The following is a 12,279-nucleotide window of genomic DNA, read 5'->3' as shown; positions in this document are numbered from 1 at the left end:
TGCATATTTATCACAAAATAGAGGATAATTAACATAGGTTAGATAATTTGTAATGAATTATATCGCATACTTCCTTATATCTATCACGACCTAGAGGACAAATAATAAGGAAATGGGAAACTTAATAGCACTTAGAGACTAACAAAGTAAGTTACCGTAGATTTTGGTTTATCTATCCCAACCTAGAGGATAGATAAAGCAAGTTTGAGATTTGAACTTGAAATTGAAATTTGATAGTTTGAAAATGGGATTGAAAATTTTGCATCTGAAAAATTGAATAAGAAACATTTGGAAAAGTTTAAATTTGAAATAGAAATTTGAACTACGGCCGATATTTTGTTAAGAAACTACCTACTGCCGAGGTCTTTTAAGGAATCTACTGCTGAGATTAAATAGGGAATCTACTGCCGAGATTCATCTAAGGATACCTACTACGAGGTCTTATAGGAAATCTACTACCGAGATTAACCAGGGGAATCTACTGCCGAGATTCAACTAGAGGATCAATAAGGTGAAATGATATGATATACCTCTGCTTGGAGACTGACAAGGTGAAATGATTGATATAACTTTGCTTAGAGACTGACAAGGTAAGTGGATTTGATATGCTTTTGGTTGATGCCCTCGTGGTAGGCCATGGATGGTTAAAACACATAGAAGTTGATTGTGTAACAAGGTTGCTTGTCAGCCAATGTTACACCGACATGATTTCTCGATACTCGTTTTGAACTCGTAGATTGCCGATGTAGGAGAAAGATCTACTAGAGATTGTGAAAGTACGCAGAGTGCTTGCCCCTTTTGTGGAATTTCTTTCCTCAATTTGCTGGTAGGATCGTTGGAGAGATTCCTCTTGATATGATTTTCGGAAGTAGTTTGATCATAGTCTGAATGACCCCACCATTTTTTATTATTATGTCCTTGAGTAATTGACTCTTGAATGACTTGCCATTGATGAACTATTTTTTGAATTAACTCTTTTGATCGAGCCTTGCGGCGATTTGCCCCAATATTTGAATTTTGCAAGGTATGCCCCTAATATATAGGATTTGAAGGAAGTACCCTTAGAAAGACTTGGATCTCACCATGATGAACTCGATATAGATTGCCCCAAGTATGAAAATCTCCAAAAGTTTATCCTTGAAGTTGCTTGAAAGAAAACTTGGATGCCATAAGATGAACTTGATACGAACTGCCCCAATATTTGAACCTTGAAAGGTTGCCACTAATCGTTAGGATCTTGAAAAGTTGTCGAAAGAGGAAACCGAGTCCTACCATATTGTGATATGAACTTGATTAAGGAATGCCCATTTTGAAAGGTATTCCCCTGATTGAACGGTGCTTTGAAATGTGACCCAAGTCGATTGAATCTTAGAATTATTGCCCTATAGTCAATACGATATTCATGTGATGTGCCCATATGATCCTTAGGATTTGACCCTGATTATAGGGCTCCTCTTAGATGTTTTGCCCCTAGTCATGAGCGTCTTGAAATGGATTGCTTTTGATTAAACCAATTTTGAGATCTTCTTGATGCTAAGTGTCGATTCGTAGATAAATGTGTACATTTTGAAAAGTAATTCTTAGTGATGCACATGCAAGTTTTAAAATCAAAGTTTTCACGAAGAAGAAATAGATGATTTAGAAATTAAGATTCGAAGAAGCGAAGTGGTTAGCAATAATTTTAACAAACATAGGAGTCAGTTTAACACAAATTTTGCTTAGTATGCTTTCATAGTTAACCTTGCTTCAATTAAGATTTTTGAGGGTTGTATCGTGTCCATGGTTCGAGGTAAGAAACAAAGGATATAAGGCTCAAATTTTATATAAACCCATCCCATTCTCTTTGATGTTCTCCAATCCTAAGTTCGATTAATCCAATGGATGTATTCAATCTGTAAGAGAATTTTCGTAGTCGTAGTGCTGAGCAGAAACATTAGTAAAGATCCAAGTGCCAATGAAAAGCATCGATAAGATTCAAACATTAATGAGGAGCAAAAAGCCTTGATGATTATTGAGGTGGCAGTCACACGAATTATTTGTTTTTCAATCCCTTATTTTGTGCATGGACAAATTCTTTTAAATTTGCGGTCCATCGGGATGCCCTAACTTTTATCTAAGTCAAGTTTATTTTTATTTTTACTTGACTTAGCGGGCTTTCTTCTTTTTTAATTTCTTTTTGTTTTTTGATTTTGAGCATTTGTGACGGCCATGATGATGATTGTGAGCTTTCATCTTTATTGTTTCCTCGATCTTGGTTGATAATGCGAGGAGAAGGATGTGCTTGAACCTTTGCTTAGTTTGATTTGATTCTCTTGAGAATAGAACACACAATTGAAATTAAAAGTTTTTTTTAAACAGAAAAACTCCAACTGTGGACCTGAGGGGGTTGACTACGAATTAACTCCTTATATCTCCACTGTTTAAGATTTGAAATAATGCTTTACATCACCAACTCGGTTTTACATTGAAAACATACGTTAGTAGAATTCAGTTATTTACATTTTCATCATTCTCCCTCAAAGTAAAATTATTACTTTTACTTTTATCAAACAATCAACTAGTCATTTTATTTTCAACTAATTTACTTTTATTTTTATTTTCTTTTGTTCTACATTCTTTGTTCTTGTCAAAATATATTGTTAAATTAAAAAAACACACACGTTTAAATTTTCTTTGAGGAATTTATAAATTGAATGAATTAACGGTAGAGGATACATGGATATTTTTATTTTTGTAAGATTATTAAAATTGTTGCATCAGCCTAAGCTTATCCCATTAAGTTTTATATAGATAATACCAAAACTAATTTCTTAAATTATAATTTCCAAATATCAAATTCCTAATTAGAATGAAAATACTTAAAAAAACACATTTAAAATACAATTTAAAATTGTATAAATTAATTAACAAAAATGTTAATTTATTTATTTTAATGAAATTATAATATTACTTTATTTTTTATCCTATTTCGGGAATGAATGTAGTCAAATAGTACAGTCAAACACGTATATACAGTGAATGCATGCAGTGGTAATGTTAAATGAACCTTTTAACATTTTCCATATTAGTTACATTCCTTCATACTATTTAAGAGAGACATCGATTGTTTGAAATTACAGTGAATCGCAAGAACCATTACATCAATCAACAAACTCTCTCTCTCTCTCTCTAACTCACAAAACAGTTCCACATGGCTTCCCAAATCTCAGTTTGTGCTGCCATGCTTCCATTTTCTGCTGTGAAACTCCCAGCCAAGTCCAATTATCCTTCCAACCTATCCCTTCAATCATCTTTTCACTCCTTGACAAGTATATTAATCTTTATTCATTTATTTTCAATTTTATTTATTAAATTCATATTTAAAATATATTTGGTCTCTGGAAATATATTCAACGTTGGTCTGCATGTCAACTATATTTACGACATGCAACGTAATATCATTTTGATTTCTTCTTTTTGTTGTTGTCTCTGGTTATTGGCTGGTTTATATGATAATCGATTATAATTATGTTCATGTATTTTGGTATAGGTACACGTCCAGTCGGAATCATCAAAGCAAAAGATGATAAGAACTCTGGTGGATTTCAGCCAATTCATTCACAAGGTAACATAATACTGGTATTCATTTATGTGTATTATTATTGAAGTAAACTTTTTGAATACAACATAAAAATTAATGAAATTAATGACTCTATTTATCAAAATATCTTAATGAAGCTTCACAAGACACTGTGCTTCCCAATGAGGCTGAGAAGATTAATGATGAATATGCTGAATCTTTTCATCAGGTATGTCATTACTACACTATAGAGAGTGATAGAATGAATATATAAAAGTGAATGTCTATGAAATAGTTAGTATTTAAGTGTATTTATTGCTTAAATTTTACCCTAAATATAAAAGTGATTGTCTAGATAGAATCCACCACTTTTAGATTCTATCCTAGACAATAGCATCAAATTTAGTTTCTTCTCTATGTATGCATTATTGATGCATGACATATGTTTGTGCGTGTTCTGACTATATTGCGCTATGTATCATTTGATAATTTGATGAATCTTTAGTCCTTTCATCAAATAAAATTTCTAAAATGGTTGAATATTATGTATATTTATAACCAAGCTAGATCTCGCCAACGGGACTTCCTATATTTTGGACTTGCTTTTCGGCTAATCATTTGTGCTAATGTAGGTTATGGTGACCAACAAGATTAGGGCGCAAATAAACGAGGTGAAAAGGATGTTGAGGTCGATGGAAGATGGAGAGATAAGCATATCTGCTTATGACACAGCTTGGGTGGCACTGGTGAAAAATGTGGATGGTGAAAACAAGCCACAATTCCCATCTTCTCTTCAATGGATTGTTGATAATCAACTTGCTGATGGCTCATGGGGAGATGAGTTATTTGTGGCACACGACAGGATTCTCAACACCTTGGCTTGTGTCATTGCATTAAAATCATGGAATGTGCACCCTGATATGTGTGAAAAAGGTATATTTACATTACACATGTTAAATTATATGCTATTAGTTGTGATAATAGCCATAGGGACTAAAAAAGAACTAATTGTGAATATATGCATGTTCATATTTTACAGGAATGAAATTTTTTGTGGAAAATCTGAACAAAATTCAAGATGAGAATGCTGAGCACATGCCTATTGGGTTTGAAGTTGCTTTTCCTTCTCTTCTGAATATAGCTAAAAGTTTGAACATTCAAGTGCCGGAAGATTCTCCTATCTTGAAAGAGATATTTGCAATGAGAGATGAGAAGCTCAAAAAGTATATATGAATTATTTTATTCTTCAATCACTATACAATACATGAATTGTTGTGTATCCAACATTGTAAATAGAATTATTATCTTAAATTTTAACTGATAATTTTGATCTAATTAAATGACAGAATACCAAGAGAAGTGTTGCACAAGGTTCCTACGACATTGCTTCATAGTTTAGAAGGAATGCAAGATTTAGATTGGAGCCAGCTTCTACAACTTCAGTCTCAAGATGGTTCATTCTTGTTCTCTCCATCCTCCACAGCTTTTGCTATTATGCAAACGGGTGACAAACATGCTCTCAACTACCTGCACAAAATTGTTGAGAAGTTCAATGGAGGAGGTAAAATTCTCCAACAAAATAAACATTATTTTACATCGTTTCTTAATCTATGTACAATTAGTTATTTTTTTAATGATTAAATTTGGTGGAAATGTTTTTTTTTGATAGTTCCAAATGTCTTCCCGGTGGACTTGTTTGAGCATATATGGGCCGTGGATCGGCTAGAACGCCTTGGAGTTTCAAGATATTTTAAACAAGAGATAAAGGACTCTGTGAACTATCTGTCAAGGTACAATTGCAAATACTTGAATATAAATGTGTGAATCTGAGAATACATACCTGCATTGTCTTCTATATGATTGGTTATTCGCTTGATTAATGTAATTCGGAAATTTTAGATACTGGACTGAAAAAGGAATTTGTTGGGCACGAAATTCGGAAGTTCAAGATATTGATGACACTGCAATGGGGTTTAGACTTCTAAGGTTGCATGGACATCAAGTTTCACCTGGTAAGTTCTATATCTGCATCAATTTTCATATTGGTTTGAAGAAATATATATATATATATATATATATATATATATATATATATATAATAATAGTAATCTCCATAAATAAACTAAAATGTTCGATTTTGATTCCTAATTTGGCAGATGTGTTCAAGCATTTTGAGAAAAATGGCGAATTCTTCTGCTTTGCGGGACAGCTGAACCAAGCCGTGACAGGCATGTTCAATCTGTATAGAGCATCTCAAGTGATGTTTAAAGAAGAGGAAATTCTTAAGAATGCTAGGAGCTTCTCTAGCAGATATTTAACCAAGAAACGTTATGCTAAACAACTTTTCGATAAATGGATCATAACTAAAGATTTACCTCGCGAGGTGAGTTCTAATTTCAGCCGAAATAACCTTAAAATATAAGCACTTTATATGCATATAGATCTATACAGTAACACACTTTCTAAAACACAATTGTAACAATTCTGCAGGTTGGTTATGCTCTGGATGTGCCGTGGTATGCTAGCTTACCCCGAGTAGAGGCAAGACTTTACCTCGAGCAGTATGGTGGTAAGAATGATGTTTGGATTGGCAAGACCCTTTACAGGTAAGAATCTTAGTTTCATTCTCCAATCCGTACTGTTTGATCTTAGTTTCGACAAATCAAAAACTTAGAATCTCAATTTTGATAGGATGCCGTATGTGAACAATGATGTTTATTTGGAGCTAGCGAAATTGGATTACAACAACTGTCAAGCAGTGCATAAGAAAGAATGGGAAGAAATCCATAGGTAAGATTAATAACCAAAGAACACTCTCTTACATGCATGATTCATTCAATGAAAGCAACAATTAATAAACTTTCCAATATTTACAATTGCTTATTTCTATAATAGGTGGTACTTGGAATCAGAATTAGAAAGGTTTGGAGTGAGCAAAGAGAAACTCCAGACCGCTTATTTTGTCGCAGCAGCCAACATATTTGAGCCTGAGAGGTCTTTAGAGAGACTTGCATGGGCTAAAACAATAGTTTTGATCCGGATAATGAAGGCGAATTGTAAAATTGGAGAATCTAGGGATGCATTTGACGATCAGTTAAACGAATTAAACAACTTGAATAAGTAAATATATCATTCAAATATACTCTTTACCCTTCTCATGCCCAGTACTAGACATTTGATATCATTTGAAAATTTGAACTCTGGTTAATAACTCACGACTGATGCAACAAAATATGTTTTTGAACATGCATATGTAATTTGATGCAGGTGGTTAAAGGACAGGATAGATGAAAAACTCCGGGGAGTTTGGATGACAACCCTTGATCTCATTGGCTTTCAAATGTTTAGGCGCCATGACCAAGAAAATTCACATTATTTGAATCGAATGGTGAGTGGTAATCCTCTTGAGGCTTGTAACTTTAAATGCATTTGTAAGTGTAACTTCTTTGAGCACAACTTAAATGAAACATGTAAGTGAATAGCAAATAGAAAGAACTTGAGAGTTTTTTACTAAAGATTTTCATTTTGTTAAATGATCAGTGGCAAAGTTGGTTCGCAAGCAGGCGTAGTAAAGGACTGAGATCCCCAGGAGACGCAGAATTAATTGTGCAAACCATAATTTTAACCTCTGGCAATTGGTCAGAAGATCTAGAGCTTGATCCTCGGTATCAGAAATTGCTTGACGTCACTAAGAGAGTTTGCCTTAGCATATATAATTACGAAAGCAATTGGGTTAGTAACGAATACTAGTTTTATGCCTAGCTTCCGTAAAGATATTTAGTGCATGTTTGGATTGATGAAATTAATGCGGCACTGCGATTTGGTAGAAGCTCCAAAATGTAGCCTGTGCCAAAATCACAGCAGTCCACCTTGATTCTACAAAACTCACAAGCAATCCAAACATGTACTAAGTTTAGCAACTTTTCAAAAAAAAATACTAGTTGCATATTCAAACTCAAATTACAAATTTGAAGTGCAAGGTTATCTTGACTTGGCTCATTCAATACTCTAACATTACATTCAGATCCTGAATATTTACATTTCTGTTATCTTCAGGTACAGGTTGGCAGCGATTGCGCCGAGGTAGAGGCAGGGATGCAAGAACTAGTGCAGTTGGTGGTTCAAAGTTCTTCAAATGATCTGCCCTCAAGTATCAAGAATTCATTCCTCATGGTGGCCAAGAGTTTCTACTATACAGCTTACTGTGATCCAGGGACCATTTCCTACCATATCTATAGAGTTCTATTTCAAAAAGTGATATGAAGTTGGGTAACATTTACCCATATGAGTTGTAAGCAAAATATTGGGTTTAAGAAAATACCACTCGACATGTCATTATGAAAATCATATAATGAATTGTAACAGTATGCTTTTTGATAATTATAAATTTATTCATGTTATTAGCCCAATCTGCATAGAAAACTAACAGAATTGATTTCTTTTGTTTTTCTATTTTCCTTTTTTTTTTGGTTATGCATGCTTCGGTTTTCTTTGTTTATTTTTAGTGTTTTATTTTATTTTTTATATATTTACAAATACTTGGTTTCAAACGTATAGTAAGATTTTCAATTTTTATAAAAATAAGATGATATGAGTAATTAAAATATGTTTGGTGACTATCCCTCTTTCATAAAAAATATTTTATTTAAATTGTGTGCACTTTTTTGAAAAAAATTTAAATAATTAAATATATTATATTTAGTAAAACATTTTTATATGAATTTTAGCTTATGAAATAATTAAGTGAATTGAGGTTCAATAAAATAGAGTATGGACCAAATATACCAAGTTAATTAATTTAAAATGGTTCTTAAATGAGATTATTTAAATATAAGGATCAATAAATATTTTTAAATTAAATTAAGAAATGTTAGTATTCATAATGTTAGTATAAATTTTGGATTTACAAATATATTATATATGTTTTAAGTAATGTCTTTTAAGTAAAATCAAACTAGGTAACCTACTTTAATTCAAATTCAAATTGCTCTGCAATAGAAAACAACACACTCTCTCTCTCTCACACGTGTTTCTTCTTCTTCTTCTGTCTCTTCCCTCTTCTCTCTATTCTTTCTTTTGTCTTCCTTCTCTAACTTTTTGATTTTTGTCCTATTCCCAACCATTTTCGGTTTCAAATATGTGAAATTTGATAAACCCTAATCCAAACATTTGTTCGGTTACAAATCTATGATATTTGATTTGGGTGGGTGCGATTTTTGGTTTCAGGTGTGTTTCGACGGTTGAAATCAAAAGCACTATAGTAGATCTGTGATGGAGACAACAAAGACTACGACATTTTCAGCGGTGTTCAGTTTCACTATGGTAGATCTGTGATGGAGGCAACGCTTTTTCGACAACGATTTGAGTGATGGTCGGATTCAAAATGGTGGATGTGTGACTTTTTTTAGTTTTTGTGCAAGCTTCTGTTTTAAGACTTTTTTTATGGTTTTTTCTTACATTTTACATCAATGATTTTATAACTTTGGAATTTTTATGTTTTTATGAAGTTTGGATCTTGTTGGATGAGGATGAGGACTTCATTTCAAATCTTTCAGATTTTTGACAGTTTGTGTTCTATAAAGAGAGTCATTTTGTTTTAATAATAACCATTATTGATGTATTTATATTTATTTACAGATCTCTCATTTTGAGGACAACAACTATGGTGTTTCCTGCAGTTTTATGGCGGTGTACGGTTTCACAATGGTATATCTTCTTCCTTTTCAGAATATAAACTGGATCGAGTTTTACCGTTGAGTTATGAAGCTAACAAGGTATGGGATCTCTTTAGTTTTCTTATATACGATTTTGATTTTGTAGTTAGGGTTCTTATAAACTTATGGTTTTGAATTTGTAGTTAGGGTTTTAGTGGTTTATTTGATGATTTTGTGGTTTATTTTCCAGGTTTTAGACTGGATCGAGTTTTACCGCTGAGTTTTGAAGCTAACAAGGTATGGGTTAACTTGGACATTGTTTCTATTCTAATTATTTGAGTATTTGAGGATGAATGTTTGGACATTGTTGTTGTTTTATTGTTACAGTGTCTAGAAAATAAACTTATGGTTTTGTTGTTGGCCATTCGGTTTGTTGTTTTGAATGAAATGCAGGTCTGAATAAACACCAGAGGCAATAGGTCACCTGAAAAACTGTTTGTTCTCCTCGACATGTATGAGATAATGAAAGAGCTTCAACTAGAGGTATTGTTAAGTTTTAACTGTTTTTCGGGTTTTTGAATGTGCAGGACTTTGTGGTGAATGTTAGAAAGAGCTTGATGTGTCTCAATCTAAACCACGGGTTTAGTGATGATAATGCTTTGTTTTTGGTATGAATGTTGTAGGATTGAATGGTGTTAGCCCTTCGATTTGTTGTTTTGAATGAAATGCAGGTCTGAATAAACACCAGAGGCAATAGGTCACCTGAAAAACTGTTTGTTCTCCTCGACATGTATGAGATAATGAGAGAGCTTCAACCAGAGGTATTGTTAAGTTTTAACTGTTTTTCGGGTTTTTGAATGTGCAGAATTTTGTGGTGAATGTTAGAAAGGGCTTGATATGTCTCAGTCTGAACCACGGGTTTAGTGATGATAATGCTTTGTTTTTGGTATGAATATTGTAGGATTGTATTGGTGTTGGCCATTCGGTTTGTTGTTTTGAATGAAATGCAGGTCTGAATAAACACCAGAGGCAATAGGTCACCTGAAAAACTGTTTGTTCTCCTCGACATGTATGCGATAATGAGAGAGCTTCAACCAGAGGTATTGTTAAGTTTTAACTGTTTTTCGGGTTTTTAAATGTGCAGAACTTTGTGGTGAATGTTAGAAAGGGCTTGATATGTCTCAATCTGAACCACGGGTTTAGTGATGATAATGCTTTGTTTTTGGTATGAATGTTGTAGGATTGTATTGGTGTTGGCCCTTCGGTTTGTTGTTTTGAATGAAATCCAGGTCGGAATAAACACCAGAAGCAATAGGTCACCTGAAAAACTGTTTGTTCTTCTCGACATGTATGAGATAATGAGAGAGCTTCAACCAGAGGTTTTGTTAAGTTAAAACTTCTTGTCTTTGTTTCACTGGATTAACGCATCTACATTTAGACCACTTTTTAGCCAACTATATCCTTATGTTTATGTTTGATTGTACCAATGAATGTTTCTAAACTTGTGCAACATATTATTTTGTTGCACTGCAGAGCTTGACGCAACCTAAACAAAATGCAATTCAAATCATACTTCAAAGGTGACAATCAAGTGTCTTCTCAAGGATTCGTCGATACTACCATCACCAGAGAATTCAAAATAGTTGGAAAAGAGTTTTTTGTTGTAGTTCAAATTGGGAAATTTGTTTGTTGTCTTTGATTTTCTATGACATTTTGCGTTTCTATGACAGTGTCCTAAATCAAACTATTTGGTTAATGTTTTGGTTGTGTCTCTAGATAACAGAGGTGATTATATGAATTGTTTGTTTGGTTTTGATGCTTCTATGACTATGGCACAGGTAGCAATATGTCCTTATGTTCAGTTGATTTCGGATTTTTTATTACAGTTCAGCAGTTATATTTGCGGCAGCGTTGCTTTTAAATGACTTAATATCGTGCTTCAAGCAATAGAATCATTGTCTTGTAGTTGGTTATCAAGGAGTTATTGAATGGTTATTAGCATCCATTCCATTTATCAACTGATTACTAATGCTAAATATGTTTTTAAAGGTGCATTTACACCCAGCCATCTGAATTTGCTCCTCCATTGTATCTATCTGAAATTGCTCCGCCAAAATGGCGAGGCACTATTGGCACAAACTTTCATTTGTTCTAAGCAATGGTGTACTTTTAAAATTAACAGAGTATTTTTTATAAATAATTAATTTTTTTTTCATTTTTATCTATTTTGTATAATTGTTTTTTTTTGTTAAATTGGTGTTTACAATTTTTTTCTTTTATTTATCTTAGACTACTTTTTCCATTTTTCCTTTATTACAATTAAATTTCAATATTTTCTATTTTATTTAGAATTTCTGTTTTTTTATATATTTCATAATTTAACTGGTGACGTATTCGCGGTCCACACCAGTACAGCACGGGTAATCAGGTCAAAATCCGTGTGAACCCACGGGTAACACACCAGTACTGTATGACTACATATATATATATATATATATATATATATATATATATATATATATATATATATATATATATATATATATATGGTAAACTCGGTGCAACCCACACTAGAAACCCGTGTGAACGCACGGGTTTCCCACTAGCATATGACTGCAATAGATGTTCTATGACCATTAGGAAGAGTTACCTTACAATTTATGAACAAACACACTATACATTAATTATTGTAATAGGATATATAACTTGAAACCAGACTTACTTGGAATGATACCTTTGCAGTGGCCAGAGTATCTACAGCTCTAACGTCGGCTTACAATGCTTCCTACCATGGAGGAGAAGTTGCTGCCTATGAGATCTATGTTTGAGATGGGTGCTACGCCCAAGTTCACTATTGTTCTAATGGTGATAGTGATGACAGTAGGTGTAGGCAAAGAGTTTTGGGTTTGTGAAGAATATTATTAAAAATAATTGGTCACATGTTCACAGTAGCACATGATTCCATTTATAACACACAACCAACTATTATAGAATGTTATAGTCTTGCCTTTAATGCTTTTCCCTTTACTGCCTTCCCACATGAGATTCCAATAAGAAAACAAACAA

General features: G+C 33.1%; 1 protein-coding gene and 1 long non-coding RNA gene across 2 annotated transcripts; both read left to right on the top strand.

Moving 5' to 3' along the window:
• Window positions 1–4,224: 4,224 nt before the first annotated feature.
• On the top strand, window positions 4,225–7,822 carry LOC131597975 (ent-copalyl diphosphate synthase, chloroplastic-like). Its single transcript, XM_058870632.1, has 12 exons — window positions 4,225–4,492; window positions 4,599–4,782; window positions 4,906–5,120; window positions 5,229–5,349; window positions 5,459–5,571; window positions 5,716–5,942; window positions 6,050–6,165; window positions 6,251–6,349; window positions 6,455–6,679; window positions 6,827–6,947; window positions 7,100–7,291; window positions 7,616–7,822. The coding sequence occupies exons 1-12, from the start codon at window positions 4,240–4,242 to the stop codon at window positions 7,820–7,822; spliced, it is 2,073 nt and encodes a 690-aa protein (XP_058726615.1). The 5' UTR covers window positions 4,225–4,239.
• A 749-nt stretch (window positions 7,823–8,571) lies between these two features.
• On the top strand, window positions 8,572–10,671 carry LOC131599794 (uncharacterized). The gene is made up of 5 exons (XR_009282923.1): window positions 8,572–9,333; window positions 9,464–9,510; window positions 9,667–9,756; window positions 9,945–10,313; window positions 10,454–10,671. It is a non-coding gene; the product is annotated as an uncharacterized LOC131599794 (long non-coding RNA).
• The last annotated feature ends 1,608 nt before the right edge of the window (window positions 10,672–12,279 follow it).

Source organism: Vicia villosa, linkage group LG4 (assembly GCF_029867415.1).
Source record: "Vicia villosa cultivar HV-30 ecotype Madison, WI linkage group LG4, Vvil1.0, whole genome shotgun sequence".
Taxonomy (NCBI): Eukaryota; Viridiplantae; Streptophyta; class Magnoliopsida; order Fabales; family Fabaceae; genus Vicia; species Vicia villosa.
The sequence above is the reverse complement of the archived record's forward strand: the minus strand, read 5'-3'. Positions and strand labels throughout refer to the sequence as shown.

Bases quoted from the DNA above. Each gene is read 5' to 3' on its own strand.
- LOC131597975 (XM_058870632.1), top strand. From the start codon at position 4,240: ATGTTGAGGTCGATGGAAGATGGAGAGATAAGCATATCTGCTTATGAC. The intron at 5,121-5,228 runs GTAAAATTCTCC...TTTTTTTGATAG, and splicing joins TGAGAAGTTCAATGGAGGAG to TTCCAAATGTCTTCCCGGTG. The intron at 5,350-5,458 runs GTACAATTGCAA...CGGAAATTTTAG, and splicing joins TCTGTGAACTATCTGTCAAG to ATACTGGACTGAAAAAGGAA.